This window comes from Zingiber officinale, chromosome 2A (assembly GCF_018446385.1).
Source record: "Zingiber officinale cultivar Zhangliang chromosome 2A, Zo_v1.1, whole genome shotgun sequence".
Classification (NCBI taxonomy): Eukaryota; Viridiplantae; Streptophyta; class Magnoliopsida; order Zingiberales; family Zingiberaceae; genus Zingiber; species Zingiber officinale.
Window position 1 is genome coordinate 134,818,743 of NC_055988.1, and position 19,906 is coordinate 134,838,648.

A 19,906-nucleotide genomic window follows, 5' to 3' on the forward strand; every position below is an offset into this window, starting at 1 on the left:
TGTCTCGGCCAAAGTCTTGACGATGCCTTCTTCTGTTCCTGTCGACTCGTCAGCTTTGGTCTCTCGGCACAAAGGACCTCCACCTCGCAAGGGTGGCAAAGGACGCCCTTGGTGTGATCATTGCCATCGACCGGGTCACACGATTGATAAATGCTGGAGTCTACATGGTCGTCCTCCTCGGGCTGCTCAGATCGTTCAGAGTTCTGTTGCTTCTTCAGCTTCCACTTCACAGTTAACAATTGATTCGACTCCAGCACCTTCCTATACTGACTTTCTGAAATGGTTTGAGGATCGTCAGGCTTTTGGTTCCACTGCTACCATTGCAGACGCTGGTACTTCCTTTACTGGCATATCTCGTTCTTCGGGTTCTTGGGTTCTTGATTCTGGGGCCACCGATCATATCACTGGTAATAAATCCCTTTTTTCCTCTCTCACTACTTCTGGTAATTTACCAATGGTTACTATGGCCAATGGTTCCCAAACTCGATCCCAGGGTATTGGTATTGTTCATCTTTCTTCATCTCTTTCCATTCATAATGTTCTTTATGTTCCCGGAGCTCCTTTTAATTTATTGTCGATAAGTCAACTTACTCGATCTCTCGATTGTGTCATTTCTTTTACTAACACGTCTGTTTCCTTACAGGACCGGAGTACGTGGAGGATGATTGACTTCGGATGTGAATCTCATGGCCTATATTGGCTTCAACAACCATCTTTTGTTGGTTCGGCGGTGGCATCTCCACTTCTTATTCATGCTCAGTTGGGACATCCAGGTCTTAATAAGTTGAAACAGTTACATCCTAGTCTTTCTCACTTAGAGTCTTTATCTTGTGCGTCGTGTTAATTAGGCAAGCATGTTCATAGTTCTTTTTCTCCTCGTATTGAAAGTCGGGCTATGTCTCCTTTTGCTTTGGTTCATTCTGATGTTTGGGGTCCGAGTCGTGTTTCTTCTACAATGGGGTCAAGGTATTTTGTTACTTTTATAGACGATTTTTCCCGTTGTACATGGTTATATCTAATGAAGGATCGTTCAGAATTGTTTTCTATTTTTGAATCCTTTTTCCTTGAAATAAAAACTCAATTTGGTACTTCCCTTCGAACTTTACAAAGCGATAATGCACGCGAGTATTTGCCTACTCAGTTTCGTACCTTCTTGACATCTCATGGTGTGCTGCATCGCACGTCTTGCCCTCATACCCCTCAACAGAATGGGGTTGCAGAACGCAAGAATCGTCATCTCCTTGAAACCACTCGGACTCTTCTTCTCCATTCTCATGTCCCTCATCAGTTTTGGGGTGATGCGGTACTTACTGCGTGTTATCTCATCAATCGCATGCCTTCATCCACTCTCTAGGGTAAAATACCTTATCAGGTACTTTATCCACATCAATCCCTTCATCCTCTACCACCTCGGGTCTTTGGTTTTATTTGTTTTGCTCATGCTCTTGATCCCGGCATTGACAAACTCTCTCCTCGGTCTCATAAGTGTGTCTTCCTTGGGTACCCACGGTCTCAGAAAGGGTACAAGTGTTATTCTCCTACTCTTCGTTGGTACTTCATCTCTGCTGATGTCACATTCTTTGAGTCAGTTTCTTTCTTTGGTCCTTCCGCTTCACAGCCGAGGTTTCTTCCTCTCCGCTTGCACCAGTGACTATCTTTTGTCCTCCGGAGGCGCCTCTATCATCTCCAGCCTCGTCTCCTCCTTTGCAGGTTTTTTCAGCGTCGTCCTCGTTCTGCTTTGCCGCCGACCAACACTGACACTGCTGTGGGCACATCTTTTGAGCCAAGTCCTTCGCCGTTTCCTCCGGTCCCATCTCCTGACTCTGATGTTCCTATTGCACTTCGAAAGTGTATGCGTTCCACTCATAATCCTTCTCCTCACTATGTTTCTTTAAGCTATCATCGTCTTTCCCCATCCTATTATTCTTGTCTATCTTCCTTGTCGTCTGTTTCTCTTCCAAAGACTGCAGGTGATACCTTTGCTCATCCAGGATGGAAACAGGCTATGCTTGATGAAATGAGTGCCTTACAGAGCAGTGGGACTTGGGATCTCGTTCCTCTACCTCCTGGGAAGTCAGTAGTTGGTTGTCGATGGGTGTTTACGGTAAAAATTGGTGTAGACGGCATGGTTGATCGGCTTAAGGCTCGTCTTGTCGCTAAAGGCTATACTCAGGTATTTGGATTGGATTATGGGGACACCTTTTCTCCTGTTGCCAAGATGTCTTCTGTGCGTCTTTTTCTGTCTATTGCTGCAATTCGCCATTGGCCTCTTCATCAATTGGACATCAAGAATGCATTCTTACATGGTGACCTGCTCGAGGAAGTCTACATGGAGCAACCTCCGTGTTTTGTTGCTCAGGGGGAGTCTTCTGGTCTTGTATGTCGCTTGCGGAAATCTTTATATGGTCTCAAGCAGTCACCCAGAGCATGGTTCAGTAGATTTAGTACCGTAATTCAGCAGTTTGGCATGACTCGAAGCGAGGCTGATCATTCTGTTTTTTATCGTCACTCATCTACTGGTTGCATCTATGTAGTGGTTTATGTTGATGATATTGTCATCACAGGTAATGATCATCTTGGGATTTCACAAGTAAAACTTCTTTTCAAACATTTCCAGACAAAAGATCTCGGCAAACTCAAATATTTTCTAGGGATAGAAGTGACAGTCTAAAGATGGAAGGAATCATTATATCCCAAAGGAAGTATGCAATGGATATTTTGGAAGAAACAGGAATGTTAAACTCAAAGATAGTCGACAATCCCATGGATCCTAATGTCAAGCTCCTACCAAATCAGGGGGAGCCTTTTTCAGATCCTGAACGGTATAGGCGATTGGTAGGGAAACTAAGCTACCTTACTGTCACTCGTCCGGATATCTCATTTGCAGTGAGTGTAGTAAGTCAGTTTCTTAGCTCTCCATGCAAAGAACATTGGGATGCAGTGACTCGCATTGTTCGATATATCAGGGGTGCACCAGGAAAGGGTCTTCTATATGAAGACAAAGGACATACTCAAGTCGTGGGATATTCTGATGCAGATTGGGCAGGATCTCCCTCTGATAGAAGATCCACTTCTGGATTTTGTATATTTGTCGGAGGTAACCTCGTTTCTTGGAAAAGCAAAAAACAGAATGTTGTGGCAAGATCCAGTGCAGAGGCAGAATATCGAGCTATGACTATTACTAGTCAAGAACTTATATGGTTAAAACAGTTGCTTCAGGAACTAAGGTTTGGAGAGGTTACACAAATGTCACTCATATGTGACAACCAGGCCGCTATGCATATTGACTCAAATCCAGTCTTCCATGAGAGAACAAAGCATATTGAAGTTGATTGTCACTTTGTCAGAGAGAAAGTCATATCTGGAGAAATATCTACTAGTTTTGTAAACTCAAATGATCAGCTAGCAGATATATTCACTAAATCACTTAGAGGTCCTCGGATTGACTACATATGTAACAAGCTTGGTGTATATGATCTATATTCTCAAGCTTGAGGGGGAGTGTTAGAATAAGTATAGGGGTAGTTTGGTCTTTTGGTTTATTTCTTCTTTTCTATATAATGGCCTAACTCGTGGTTCCTAATACACGAGATTTTAGCTTTTACTTTGTACATAAACAAATAAGAGAAAAGTTACCAAGAGCTTGTAGAGAAAGCTTTCACTGTGTTTCACATTGTTAGATGTTGATTAGCTTGACCCTTGGTCTATAAAATTTTAGAAACAATTTTATGCACCCTTGACAAGCAAAATAACCTCCATGACTTATATAAAAAAGGCTCGAATTGGATCTATTTTAGTTTCTTCTAGTCAATTAGAAACAAATCTGTAGTCTGACTGATCAAATATAAGTAGCCATTGCACAGCCAATGGCTAATTGGGCAGTCGATTAGAAAAACTGTCAGTTGACTACTGAAACATACAAACACCATTTTAACCCTATGCAGAGCTCAGATTGAGCTTTATCGTAGACTATAGTTGGGAACTTATTGGCCTTTAGTTAAAGGCTTCCTATAAGCCACTAGGTAGTTTAGGCCCTTAACTAGTCAAAAGTGCAAATTCTAAGATTATAATCACTTGTAATGTCTCACATCTTATATAGCTTTTAGGTCTTCTATCTCACATCATTCTTTGATGATGTTGCTTAAATACTCAAATCCAAGATACATTTCACTCCTAACTATCATGGTAAAGTCTTCAACCTTGTTAATGGTTTTTCATTGTCCTCAAAATTATCTCAGATCATACTCTTAATACCTTGGATGCACACACCTTTTAATCTTTCTCTAATATGTCGTCCTTTCGTATTCACCTATAGAGTCCACCTTCTATTGGGTTGTCCTAGAGTACATCTTGTTAGAACCATGAGGACTTGATGGCTGCAAAGGTTGGGGGGAGGGGAATATGGAAAGTTAGTTTACAACAACAAAAACACAATTAAATGAAACCAAAGGAAATTACCTAGCTAACACGTGTGTTTATGAGGTTCAGCAATTTGCATGTCTCCTAATCCGCAGTCTATTATCCTTTCATGGATTACCCCCGAAGTCTCACTATTCACTTTTTTGAAGTTGGAGAAATCTCTTATAGTCACTTGGGAATTACAATAGAGCTTTACAATTAAGGGAGAACATGCATTACAAAAAACTCAAAATGTTAAAAGAATATGACAATTAGTACTAGCTTCAGACAGATCCTCCTCATCCCTTTTTATAGCCATCCAAGCTATTAGTTACTGGTTTGTTGTGCTGACACCGTGCACCATCAATTGACTAATGCAATATAATCGATACTGATCTGATTGTTATTACGTAAATTTTTCTTATTAAAGGTTTTCTCTAGTTTTTCTACTATAGCATTAGTTGACTCGACACCCCAATTGACTAGGCTGTGAATAGAAAAAATTTGTTCATCAATCATCCAACTTCAGTAGACTACCTAGTCAATTTAGCTATCATTAGTCTCATATCCATTATGAGTTCCAAACCACAACCCCATATAGTTTATTAGTTGATTGACTAAAGAACCCCTTCAGTTGTATACATTGACTATGACCATTCTAATGGTTGAGTTCACTTATGTTGAGACGCTTTCCCATTAAGTATAGGTCTCTTAACTCTTAACTCACAAGGAGTTGACTATGCAGCTTCTCCACCATGAGGCCGTCTTTTGTTAGACTTCTCATTCCTTAGATGCAATCAAATCGTTAAATCGTTGGCTAGTTCCATGTGGATCTTTCACAAACCACCTACGTAGTTTGCCTCCACAGGCACAACTTCATTCCAATGCTCTAGTTTTGTGGCCTCTTCGATATCCCACACCATCCTTCTTTGATCTACATAGACTTCTAACTATTAGGTATTTTGGCCGTGCCAAGTTGTCTCTATCTATATTTCTCTAAGTCTTATATGACACACTATCAAATATAAAAAGCAATCTTAAATTAAAATCTTTGTCCAAATGTCAAAACCTATGATACATTCTAATCATTTCAGGGTGATTACACCAACACATCTTGCCAAAATTTTTCAGTCTCTTCACTCTTGGATGCTCTATACCATCCTTTGACAATTACTTATGACTTCACCTCATTACGGACTTATGAGTTATTGAGCATAATCCAACCAACTTGAATTCATCAAGTCATCCATCATAACAATTCAACCACGTCAAGTCACAAGCTACTCTAGCTCGATGTGCGCTTTGCTAAGTCCCTACACACTTGATGTACACATCAGAATTACACAAAAAATCTAATTTAAATCCTTTGTCAAACACATCCAAACAAACTACTAGAACTTGACCACGTAGAACCCTTATCTCTCCAACAAATAGAACACAAGATATCAAGCTAAACACCTTAGAATGTAAATGTGTGAGAAAGCCAACACCCTTCATAGTGTATCATGCTTGCTAGGCCAACACCACGAGTATAATTGGGTCAACACCATAATGGTAGTAGGTCAACACCTTCATATGTATAGGGCCAACACTCATTCTTGCATTAGGTTGATGCCATTGTACCCATGCAATATGGAATCAACACATGTATAAAGCCGAAAACCATGTTTGCATTATGCCAACACCATCATGTGCATGCAATATGAATTAGTGCATCAAAATAATAACTTGCCTTTGAATGAACCCATTGTACCCACCTTGTTACTCTTTGGAACTTCAAGATCAGTTTCAGTTCATCCTGAGTGCCCTTTGCAATGATGAAACATACACATTATACCGTCTTTAAGTCAAACACAATCACAACATTTAATTTACCTTTTCCATGGTTTAGGTACTTACAGGGTTTTTACCTATCTGGTTCTTCTGCCACTAGGAAAAGGGTTCTCTTCTCTTTAGCATTTCTCCTAATACAAAATTCATCTTAAGATTCCATGCCCACAAGCAACATTAATCTTCCTTTAGGACCTCATGTAGTCCATTTAGTGTCCCATTCAACCTCAACAAGAAAATTATTCTTAATATCTTACCCAAAAGCCCTAATTGCTCTTTCTGGTAGTTGCAAGTCATTAGAGGAGAGAGAGAGAGAGAGGAGAGGGAGTTGAAATTATAAATGATCTTGTCCCAAAGTCCTAGTTGCTCTTTTTGGTAGCTGTCAACCATTAGAGGAAAGGAAAAGAAGAGGGAGTCCACCACTTGTTCTCCCTAGAGATCTCTAGTGACTCAAAAGAAAGAAGATGAGGGGAGGGCTTGGAGAAAAGAGGAGGAAGGGGAAGAGGGAACACTTTAGTTCCTCTTTTCATCATGCACAAACGCTCCCTGCCTTAAGTTTGGAAAACTCATTGATGCATTTCAATCACAGCCTCAATAGTTTCTCAAATCACCACTTCAATTTTAGTCATCCCTATTTGTAATAAACTTACCTTAAACCCCTTAATATTAATCAAAAAGTACTAAACTCCTTTCCCTACTTGGCTCAACGCAAGCGACTCCATACATAAAGCCGAGGGTGACTTTCTGCCACCCACAATCATGAGCCCAATGCCTCTTCAGTGCTGCTTTCACCATGGGCAAATAAATCTCTATTGGCATTCACCCTAACTCAAAATAATTACATTGACATCAAAAAATGAAGAAAATTTTCAAAGGTATTACAGTAACAGATTCATCTGAAATACCCCAGTTTGCTATAATTTTAGATCTACACATGAATTGGCAGAGCTTCTGGTGATTCTTATCTGTTTTATATATCAAATCATCATAAATTTGTTAATATTGCAATTCCAACTTCCAAGTAACATTTTCATTAATTTTTGAAATCCTGTGGGTCCTCAAATAGTTGGGAGTAAAGTGGTTTGTTCATGTTTATTTTTAAATCATGATGACTTCACACTGTTGCCTGTGGCTTCTTTCGGTTGCGTGTAGCTGCTAATGCTGTATTCTGCAATTGTGAAATAACAAACGTCCAATGCTAAAATTTTAAGTCACCCAAATTTAGAGGAAATTTAGTTACTTTGAAAGAACCAGTTCTTTCCCTCAATATATAAATAAGAATAGATGAACTGGATTAAGCGGTGACAATTATTTTCCTAACATTGCATTAGTAGCTATGTACATATTCTGGCAACAAATGTGCTCTTTGTTACCTTTGTTTCTTATTGTATTTTTGCTTGTGTTAGGAAATAAATTGAAAATTGATTTAAATATAAATAAACAAAGGAAAATAGTTAATTCCTTTTAGAAGTTTACACGAAGGGTGGAAACTTGGAGCGTTGCGATTAAATACAACATAAATAATTTCAATATGATAATCAATAGGCAAGTTGTCAATTAAAAAGAAGATAGGGAGTCAACCAACTGCATAGTGGATAGGCAGTGGATGGAAATCTAAGCAAAAATATTAGAATAAAATAGATTAATTTTATATTATCATTAAAAATGAGTAATGTGTACGTCTAATAAAATATTAATAAAATTTGCAATCATCAAGTTGCAATAGAAAGGGCAAAAAATGTACATTATTGTTGTTTTTGATGGAATGAATATTTGATTTGCTATTTCCTCACAAGCATAAGCTAGAAAGAAAGGTGAACAAATGCATAAAACTCAGTGAATGAATCATGTGCAGGCAAATCTAAAACATAAAGATCTTGCAAATGTACCTAAAGTAGGAAATAAATTGCAATCAATCAACATTTCACACATGAGCTGTGTAAATATTGCTAAGGAGAGTTAGCCTGCTGACTGTCACCATCTGCTTCATTTCCAGAATAAATGACTAGTTGAACTATCATATTTTTGAAAAAATTTCCTTACACACGTATATATACATGCAAATATTGTCCTCATGATCTTGTTTTGTAAAGTATATTTTTTAGTGTGTTAGTTTTAAAGGAATGAAATAACTGTCTTCCTGGGGAACATTCAAAACTTAATGATCTAGTAATGTAATATTGTCATGGATGTTAAATTACCCAGTTTCAGCCTATGAATAGATAATAAAGACATTCATTAACTCAAAGTTATCTGTTGTCTTGCATAAATTGACTAATTGAGTAAATAAAAATTCCGGAGACATGGTGTAGTACACTGGAACTTTCTTTTTCTTTTTTTTTTCTTGAGGAGAAAGGATGCATAAACCTCGGCAAGATGAATGTAAAAATCAATACCAATACCTTGGGTAATGACACCAATTTAGCTAGCTGGCACTCTGTAGGGCAATATGCTAGCCTTGTTGTTTTGAAAATAGATATAGAAATACTAGTACACCTTTTTTGTGATTGTTTATTAGCTTGTCAGGTTACCATTGATTCAGAGATGTCTTTTCAGTGATATATACATTCATGTTAAAATTTGTCATTTTCATGTGAACAGCATACTTCAAGGATTCAATTACCAATGCAACATCTAGTTGATTCTTAAATCTGTTAACTGTGTTCTTATTTGGCAATGACATCTTGTTCACCACTCACTACCAGGTAATGTATGATGCTTTTGGAGTTCGACTGCATACTGGAAAACAGGCAGAGGTATGTTTTCATGGCCTTTAAAAGCTTCAAATCAGAATTCATGAACAATAATAAAGCTTGAAAAAAGAGTAAATCGTTGTCAAATAATTCTTTCTCAAGTTCTGGTCCAGCAAGTGATTTAGGACTGTGTAGGTTCATTTTATAAAAGTAAAAAGGGTCAGGAATACTAAATAATTATTGCCCATTTATTGAACAATTAATGTTACTAAATAAATATTAGTAATGAGATATTACAATATGTTAAAGAATTCAGATAAATGAGTAATATAACAATTAAAATTTTAATATCAATAATAATTGGAGCAAAAGATGATATCGCAGTATCGCCGATCTTATGTCAAGATATAAGCAGATAAATCACGGGGGGCATTTTGCCTTTGCGCAATGGTCCTTTGCATGAGGGAGGCCAGACACCCAACAAGACATTGTGCACCCGTTGAGAGTTGACCCAAGATCTTTGAGCAAACACCTATGTAGGTACCCAACCGCGCCAACCCATGGGGACTTAATATTAATAATAATTGAATACTACTTCAGTTGATATAATTGATGAGATAATAAATAAATTATATTTGATAGGTGACTAATATATTTAATATTATTGTTCCTATTATTATTTATATTAATTTAAATTAGATATTAGTTTATAAATAATAATATAATTGCTTCTTTTATTATTATTGATATTTGCAATACCAATATTATAATCTTGATGTAGCTAATTTATCGATTAACTAGTATACTATTTATCAAATTTCTTTTGTCTACATTATCAAATTTAACAATAATTTCCAACAAATTTATCATGTATTGAAATATAGCCAATATTATCCTTTATTACTTATAATTAATGTGTACTAACCAAAATAATTGATACACATAGTAATATGTACCACCTTATTGTAGCACTCTTTTCTTGTTAGCTATTATCTGATACCTTGTATAAGTAATTTCAAATAACAAATACACAGACCTTACAGCAGACCTTACATATATATATCTGATCTTACAGCAAAATAATATTAAAACCTACTTGCTATTTGCCTCGCCTCGCTAATTTTCATCTCTTCGACTTTTCTAGTACTTCCAACTGAAGAATGCCACTTGGAGAAGGAACCTCCTATGTGGTAAGCTTCTAATCTTCTTCATTTCTCTTCTTCCTCACGATCTGCCTTCATTTGTTATTCTTCAATTATTTTTCTCATTGACACTAGATTTCCAATTCCAATCAGATGAGATTTTGGCCAATTCATAGAGATGTCTCTGGTTTTCAATTGAACAGTTCTGATTTATTGAATCAAACAGTTTCTTTTTTTAATTTTGATGAGATTATGTTGTTTCATCTGAGATCTTGGATTAGATTTGATTAATCCTGATCCAACTCAACCAATCCGGATTGAAATCAGCTGAATTCTGCCAACTTCTTTCTTGTGACCCTTGGCAAGTTACCCCAACTCTCATGATGGTGGTTTATTTGTTGGCATTGTACTCAAATTTGAAAAGAAAAAGCAGATTACAATACTAGATTCTTGCAAAACCATAAAATGTACAATAAGTAATTAATGAGAATCCTTGAAATAATAATCAGAATTTCAATAATATTTGCTAAAAACAAAGAAACAATTGGAAAGTTCGAGCTAGCATCTTAATTCTCTTGAATGCTATAGAGTGTTGTGGTGGGCTATCATGTATCATAGGTTGACATAATGATCACAATGTTTGCTCTAACAAACTGAGACATTGCTTTTACACGCATAATTTCTGCTTTTTCTTGCCACCTCAGGTGTTGAATCAAATTGTGTATGAGCTTCCAGACGAACACCCTCTAGCTGACACTAGGCCACTGCGTGAACTTCTAGGCCATACTCCTCTACAGGTTTGATAATGATCTGTGAACATTTTATTTGCATTAGTTTAGATAATGCAACCTGCCACATCTTTTCCTTTTGGATATGCTGCAGTAATGATCTAATCAAGTGACAATATTGAAGAAATTCATCTCTAAAAATTAGTTGATTTTAATTTCATGTTCTAGATTAAACTACACACAGATTTCCCAAAGGGCACATCTGGCTTTTGGGATTTCCAACTAAACACCTACATATCTCTCTATCTTTTCAAATCATTTTATTTTGATGGCCCAAATCTTTCTCATTTTGGAGGGAAATCGATACGTTTTGGACATCAATGCATCTTTAGCTAAAACACTTATGTAATCTATTTGCTTTACTTCTTACTCTTAGTAATTCTCTTGTATGATTTTTATCTTCAAATGGCAAAATTTTTGGTCATCGATATAATTTGAAAAGAGTCTGTTTCAAACAAACTCAGAATATTTGGGTACCTAGAGAAAAAGTGATATTTGAAGATTATGGAAAATAAGGGACATTATGTTGGAAAATTCAGATGCCAAGTGCTCTTTTGGAAACTCCACCTTGCTTGAATGCGTTTTTCCATCGCCAGATTAGGGCACCTAATGTTTCGTTAGTAGTCTGCACACTTGCGTTTTAAAGGATAAACTATTAATTTGGTTACTTGATCTTTTTTGCCATTTTTTTTGCTTTTATGTCCCCTATGAAATTGGAGTGTTGGGAGAGGATTTGTATCTATCTTACTGTATGATTCTCTTGCCCAAGAATATTTCTTCATAAAATTTATATAATTGTTTATGATGCCTTTCTTAGGTAACTGCTGGTGCTATAGTGGGGTGCGCCGTAGCTGGTATAGCTCAATTTATAAACAAATTGCTAATGGAGCTACATTGAGAACACATGAATGTGACAATTGACTTCATATCGAGGCTTATAATATATATTCCTTAAAATTTATTAACTACAATTTGGTCGATTTATAGATGATTAAATTTTACTGAATTCGTGTAATGGTGAGGGAATGGCACTTGAAAGAGGATTTTGATGCTTCATTCTTTCGTGATTAAATTTCCTTCTATAGGTGCTCCACAATTTAAAGAATTCATTTACAAACATCATCTATACATTTATGATTTGTTTTATACAGCATGTGTTTTTGTTTATTTATTATGCATTTTGTAACGAGGAAAGTTTTCTTCCCACAACCTAAATAAAGGTGTGGCATGTACATCGTCATAATGATCAAATTGTGTGGCATATCCATCATCATTAAATTGTCTTTGGCTTCATTGTTTGTGATTGATCTTATATCACAATTCGAAGGCTGGCTATGCTCCACGAGGGACGATCACCCTCGCGATCTTCGGTGGATATTCACAACTCAAACCATCTTATATCATCACAACATAGAAGGATATAAATCAAATTTTTGGCTTGAGTTTTGGAATATATCTAAAGATTTTAAGGACTTAAAATTTTTCGGGCAAGAATCAAAAGCACATCTTTGTGAGAATCGTCTCCTTTTTATTTATTATTAAAGTAGTATTCTATACCATATCAATTCATTTTGTTTTAAAAAATGCTTTTATTTTTAGTGCTATTTTAGCGATTATAATTTCGTAACTATTACAATTGAATAACAGTTTTAATTTCACAATTATTATAATATAATATTGATCAATGTTGTTCAAAGATAAAGTATATTATTTTGTAGTAGTTATGACTCATAATTGTTTTTGATGTGGTGATATAGGGAGACCTACTCGGCACAAGTCAATCGCCGAGGCGAAGGTCAAAGTTAAGATGATCAACATTAAGATGTCAAAAGGCTCGCTCTCAGTGGCCGAGCGAAAGGAGGCTATAGTGGCTGGTCGGGTCAATCAGGGTTCGATTAGTAAGAGGCTACAAATGCTGGTCGGGTAATAAGTGTCCGGGTGGGCCAACCGTCTAGCTCAGATAATACGATAAGATAGTTGGGTGCTCAGTATGGAGCAACAGGACACTAAGGAAATCAGAGAGCTTGTCCGAACGGGAGGGCATGCTACTACACAATCACCGCAAGGAAGAGCGGCTGAGGTAGACATAGCGGAGGGATTCCAACTGAGCGGCTACCTCGCTCGGCCAAGCAGCGGGACCTTGTCATCTCTGAAGCCAATAGAGCGGAGGAATCCCGGCTGAGTGACCGCCCTGCTCGGCTAAGTAACAGGACTTAGCTATCAACGGAGAGGAGGAGTCTCGACCGAGCGACTACCTCACACAGCCAAGTAATGGGACCATTGTCATATCTCTCGATATCCTTCTAGGAGATAGTGTCGCTGACACAAGACATGGTCGATAGGTGGATCGTAAGGCGGAAGCTTCTACTGTCTCGTCAGGGACATGTATGTCCTGTTAAGGAATGATGTCAGAAGCACTTTCTTGACATGTCCTTTCATATGATACATTGGAGAATGTCTCCACGCTTGGAGGAACATGCATGTCGCCCACTAGAGCTCTATATAGAGGGGGGTCCAAACACTAGCGGAAGTATGCGTTATTCATTATTTGTGCTAGGGTTATTGTTGCTCCACTTTCTTCCACTATTCCGATGACTGATTTGAGCATCGGAGGGTCAACGTCGAGAACCCCTTCCCTGGCTCGGCATTGACGTTACTTGTTTTGTAGAGCGGAGCGAGGTCTATAACAGATTAGCGAAGCCACCACATCCCCAGCTTTCCACCTTCCCGCTTTCAGACAGGATCATTTTGGCACAGTCTATGGGAACGTAGCCTGCATCCGAACGAGAAGATGGAGGACGCTGGACAATTTACCACGGTAACACTGACACAAGAGGAGCTCGACATGCTGATACAAGCTTGAGTGGCAAAAATAGTGGAGAAACAATAACAACAGACGTTGACTGAGCGCCAAATGCAAGAGCCAGCAGCATCAGCCGCGGGTCGTCAGGCTGAACTTGGAGACCGAGCGGACCAAATATCCGCTCGAGCAAAGAACAAGAAGTCGATCGACACGTATGGGGAGGTGCCTAGTGCGCCAATCTCCTTTCACCTATCACTGTTCAGGACTCCATTAGAGGAACGGGGCCGAGCGGACAAGGATTGGGGGTCTTCCTCGGATGACACATCTGTTCGGGACGCACGGAAAGGAAAGACACTCAGAGACGATGATTCGCCCGAGCGAATCAATGAACAATTCTCATAGGGGATTTTGGACGACTCTCTTCCGAGACACTACACCCCATTGGCGATCGGAGAATACAAAGGAACTACCGATCCGAACGACCACTTGGCGAAATTTGACAATGCAGCCACACTGCATCAGTATACTGACGGGGTGAAGTGTTGGGTCATTCTCATCATCCTCTCCAGATCAGCACAACATTGGTTTAAGAGATTGTCGCACGGGACTATTTATAGTTTCAAGGACTTTCGACCGGCGTTCTTGCACAACTTCGCCAGTAGTCGTCGCCACTAGAAGACAAGCGTCAACTTATTCTCCTTGAAGCAAGGGCCCAGAGAAGCATTGAGGGCCTACATATAGCGCTTCAATCAGGTGGTCATGGACATCCCAGTGGTCTCCTCAGATGTATTGGTGAACGCTTTCACCCAGGGGCTCACTGAGGGAGAGTTCTTCCGATCGCTCATTCGGAAGCCACCGAGGGACTTCGACCACTTGCAAAGGAAGGCAACAAAATACATAAATATGGAGGAAGCCCAAGCGGCCAAAAGAAGGGAGGTGCCGCTTGAACTCGCAGCAATGCTTGAGCGACGTCCATCGAGAAGCCATCAACCTCCTAAGGGGCCTCGATAAGAGGAGCACAGCCACACCATGAGCCCAAGACGTATGTCGTGCAACATGTGGCAGCCAGTCGCCCAAAGACTGCAAAAGGCAAGGTGTAGACATCATTGTTCTACTCCTTCCACCAGTCAGCGACGCACAACACGCGGGATTGCTATGACCTGACGCCGATAGCTAGTAGGCCAGCTCCGCAAGGAAATCGCTGTTGATAACCATCCCCTGATCAGTGACACAGGTGTCGATCAGCCTAGAGAAGGGAGGAAGAAAGGACGGGGGCCGAACCACACCCTCATCAATCTTAGAGGAGGAACAACTAGAATCCTACTCGAGCCTCTACCGAGCGGGCCAAGCCTTCGACTCGAGAGGAGGAGAACAGGAGCAACACTGCTCGGGGAGAAATAGGAATGATCGTTGGTGGGCCGATCAGCGGTGATTCCAACCGAGTGAGGAAGGTACACGCTTGGCGACTCGAGATCTATGCTGTTGGCTATAGTAAGGAGAAGGCCGAAGGACCCGAGATCAGTTTTGGCTCGAAAGACTTAGGAGGAGTGGAGATCCCTCACGACAACACGCTGATCATCCGAGCAATAATCGATAACTACATTATTCATTGAAGCTTTGTTGATATAGGGAGCTCGATGAATATCATATTCAAGAAGGTGTTTGATCAGCTGTAAATCGATTGGAGCGAGTTGCTACACATGACAACCCCACTCCACGGATTCACAGACAACAAAGTGTTGCCGATCGGCTAAGTCCACCTGATATCTCGCTCGGGGAGGAGCTGCTGAAGAGGACAAGGACCACAAACTTCATTATAGTGAATGCGTCGTCGACCTACAACATCATATTGGGCCGACCAGCACTCAATGAGTTCCGAGCGGTGGTGTCCACCTTCTGCCAGAAGATTAAATTTCCAGTGGATGATAAGGTAGGCAAAGTCAAAGGCAACCAGTTGGCTGCTCGGCGATGTTACGTCGAGATGGTCAAATCTGAAGCAAAGGCCTCTCGGAAGAACCCGTGCTTGGAGGTGCACGCTATCACGGAGAAACCTTCTACACTGGTCTATGAAGAAAATGAGGAGGTTCAGATCCACCTAAGTCAGTCGGAGGCAACTACCTTTGTCGTCGCCGACCTAGAAAGCGAGAAGAAGGAGGAGTTGGTTACTTAGCTTGTCTTAGACAAAATCACGATGTGTTCACCTGGTCGACACACGAGCTCTTGGGCATCTTGCCGAGCATGGCTCAACATGAGCTTTATGTCCAACCGGATGCTCGGCCGGTGAAGCAGAAGAAGAGGGACTTCAGCGTGGAACAAAACATGATTATTTGTGCGGAGATAAAAAAAAACTAATGGAGGCTGGTCACATCCGGGAAGTCCAATTCTTGAGTTGGCTCATTAATGTCGTGTTGGTCTCTAAGCCGGGTAACAAGTGGAGGGTCTGCATTGACTTCCGCGATTTGAATAAGGTGTGCTCTAGGATTTCTATCCACTGTCCATGAAAGATCAGATGGTGGACTCTATAGCGGGCTGCGAACTGATCTGCATGCTCGACGCGTACCAAGGATACCACCAAGTGCCGCTCACCTGGGAGGATCAAGAAAATGTCAGCTTCATCATGACCGATGGAACGTATTGCTACAATGTCATATTGTTCAGATTGAAGAACGCCGGTGCCACCTACTAGAGGCTGATGAACAATGTGTTCCAACGACAGATCGGTCGCAATATGGAGGTATATGTCGATGACATATTAATAAAATCCCTTAAGGGCATATGGGATAAAGCCGTTGACCTTTGTGCAGACATTGAGGAGACATGCCGAACCTTAAAGGCATATGGGATAAAACTGAACCTAAACAAATGCCTGTTCGGCGCAAAGAGCAGCCACTTCCTCGGATATATCATCACCGAATGGGGCATCGAGGTGAATCCGAGCAAAGTAAAGACGCTACAGGATATGCCCCTGCCCCACAACTTGAAGGAGGCCCAACGGCTGACTAGACGAATCACCATGCTGTCAAGGTTCATTTCCAAGTCATCTGACCGAAGTCATCCGTTCTTCAAGGTGCTCCGCCAAACGACAAAATTCCAATGGAACACAGAGTGCGATAATGCTCTAGAAGAGCTTAAGGAGTATCTCAACTACTTGCCTGTATTAGCTAAGTCGAGCGCTAGCGAGCCACTCTGGATCTACCTGTCATCCACCAAGTATACGGTTGGCTCAGCATTAGTAAAGTAGAATAACCACAAACAATAACCTGTGTATTTTTTGAGTCATATATTAAAAGATGCAGAATCCTGCTACATCTGTCTTGAAAAATTATCATATAAATTGGTACTAGCCTCTCGGAGACTCGACCCGTACTTCCTAGTGCATCTGATCATCGTGATGACCAAAAGCGTCCTAGCAAGAGTCCTTCTTAACCCAGAGGCATCCGGACGGCTGATCAAGTGGACAACCGAGCTGAGTGAGTTCGATATTCAATATCAACCCTGAACGGCGATTAAAGCCCAGGCCTTAGTTGACTTCGTCATTGAAGTCCAGAATACTGAACTAGATGAAACCTGGAAAATATACGTCGACAACTCGTTCACTTGGTAAGGCAGCGGGATCGACATTCTGTTGATTTCACCATGGGAGGACAGGATGCAATTGTCCGTTCGTCTGGATTATTGGGCCACCAATAATGAAGCTGAATATAGGAAGGCTACTCGGCACAGGTCCAATCAGTCGGACTTACAGCCTTCTTCGACTAGACTTAAGGGAGAGACTTATGATATGACAATATAGAGAGGCCCACTCAACACAGGTCAACTGCTGAGGTGGTGGTTAAAGTCAAGGTGGTCAATGCCAAGGTGTCAAAATGGATCACCTTTGGTAGTCGAGCCGAGGGAGGCTATAGTAGTCGGACGCTCAGTGTGGAGCAACAGGATGCTAAGGAAACCAAAGATCTTGTCTGAATAGGAGGGCATGCTACTACACAATCACTATAAGGAAGAGCAGCTAAGGTCGACATGGCGAGAGATCCCGACCGAGCGGCTACCTCGCTCGGCCAAGAAGCGGGACCCTTGTTATCTTTGAAGCCAACAGAGCGGAGGAATCTCGGCCGAGAGGCCACCCTGCTCGGCCAAGCAGCGAGACCCTTGTCATCTTTGAAGCTGACATAGCGGAGGAATCCCGATCGAGCGGCCACCTTACTCGGCCAAGCAACGGGACCTGACCATCAACAAAGTGAAGGAGTCCCGATCGAGCAGCTACCTCACTCGGCCAAGCAACGGGACCATTGTCATATCTCTCGATATCCTTTTGGGAGATAGTGTTGCTGACACGAGGCATGGTCAATAGGCAGATCGTACGACGGAAGCTTCAACTGTCTCGTCAGGGATATGCATTCCCAGTTAAGGAATAGTGTCAGAAGTACTTTTCTGACAGGTCCTTTCATAGGACACATTGGAGAACGTGTCCACATCTAGAGGAGCATGTACGTTGCCCACCAATGCTCTATATAAAGGGGAGTCTAAGCATCGACGGAGGTACGCGTCATTCACTATTTGCGCTAGGGTTATTATTGCTCCACTTTCTTCGACTATTCCGGTGACTGACGTGAGCATCTGAGAGTTAACGCTGGGGACCCATTCCCTGGCTCGACACTGACGTTACTTGTTTTACAAAGCAGAGCAAGGTCTATAGCCGGTTAGTGAAACCGCCACATCCCCAACTTTCCACCTTCCCGCTTTCGGACAGGATCAGTTTCAATATAATATTGATTACACATGATGTGTTTATATTGTACAACAACAACCATATATTATCCTATTAGGTGGGGTTGATTATATGGATGTTTTTATATTATTGGATTTTATCTTTTAGTATATCATCATCTATACTTAAATAAATTTTATCTTATTTTATTATTGCAACCAAGTCTTTTTTGGTCTTTCTCGTCTGATGTGTGTATTTGTCATAATTTTACATCACCTAACTAAAACATGTATTTGTCGTTTAAGTACATATCCATACTATCTTAAACGTGTCTCTCGTAGTTTTTTCTCAATAGATGTAATTCTAACTTTCTCTTTAATTATTTCATTTCTTATTCTGTCCATCCTTGTATATCCACACATCTACTTTAACATTTTCATCTCTACAACTCTAATCTTTTGCTCATGTGCTTGAGTCATAGCTCAATATTCAGTGTCATATAATATAGTAGGGTTAACCGTTGTTTCGTAGAATTTACCTTTAAGTTTTAGAGATACTTTACGATCACATAAAACACCAGACGCTCTCCTCCATTTCAACCATCATACTTATATTTAATGTAATACATTTCTTTCAATCTCTCCATCATTTTGTAAAAATGATCTTAAATACTTAAAGTCATTTCTAGCCAACTTATTATCTCCTATTTTAACAATTATCTCATTACATCTAATATTGTTAAACTTAAATTTTATATATTTTGTCTTTACTCTATTAAACCTAAAACCTTGCAATTCTAGTATTTTCTACCAAGATTCTAGTTTAACATTTACTCTTTCACATGTTTCATCTACCAAAACAATATCATATGTAAATAACATGTATTATGGTACCATGTCTTGAATGTGTCCATTGAGTTCGTCCATGATTAGTGTAAAAAGATAGAAGCTAGAGTTGATCCTTGATGTAATCCTATTTTTATTGGAAATACTTTAGTTAGTCCGTCTAAAGTATTCACTCTAGTCGTTACATGCTCATACATATCCTTAATTAGTTCAATATATGTTATGTTAATATATTTCTTTTCTAGAAGTCTCTATATAATTTCTCTTAGAACTCTATGATAAACTTTTCTAAGCCAATGAATATTATATGTAGATCTTGGTTTGGCTCCCGATACTTTTCAATTAGTTGTCTAAGAAGATATATAACTTATTGTCAATCTTTCATACATGAGCCTAAATTAATTTTTGGTCACCATGGTTTTCTTCCTTAAAATTTTTCTATTATTCTTTCCTAAAGTTTTACAGTATGACTCATTAATTTAATACCCTTATGTTTGTATAATTTTGTACGTCTCTCATATTCTTATATAAGGAAATTAGAGTACTTACCATCCATTGATCAATTATTATTTTTATTTTCAATATTATGTTAAATAATTTTATAAGTCATTCAATACTTTATTTCTCTAGGCAGCTTCATACCTCTATTAAAATATCATCTAGTTCAACGACTTTTCCATTTTGCATCTCATTAAAGTTAGT

At 39.6% G+C, this 19,906-nt stretch overlaps 1 protein-coding gene across 1 annotated transcript in view; it reads left to right on the plus strand.

Moving 5' to 3' along the window:
- Nucleotides 1-11,923, plus strand: part of LOC122042382 (uncharacterized membrane protein YuiD-like) — a 29,338-nt gene extending 17,415 nt beyond the window's left edge. Inside the window, exons 3-5 of the mRNA XM_042602479.1 lie at nt 8,934-8,984; nt 10,768-10,860; nt 11,669-11,923. Of these exons, the coding sequence (XP_042458413.1) occupies nt 8,934-8,984; nt 10,768-10,860; nt 11,669-11,749 (225 nt within the window). The 3' untranslated portion in view covers nt 11,750-11,923. The remainder of the gene's footprint in view (nt 1-8,933; nt 8,985-10,767; nt 10,861-11,668) is intronic.
- The last annotated feature ends 7,983 nt before the right edge of the window (nt 11,924-19,906 follow it).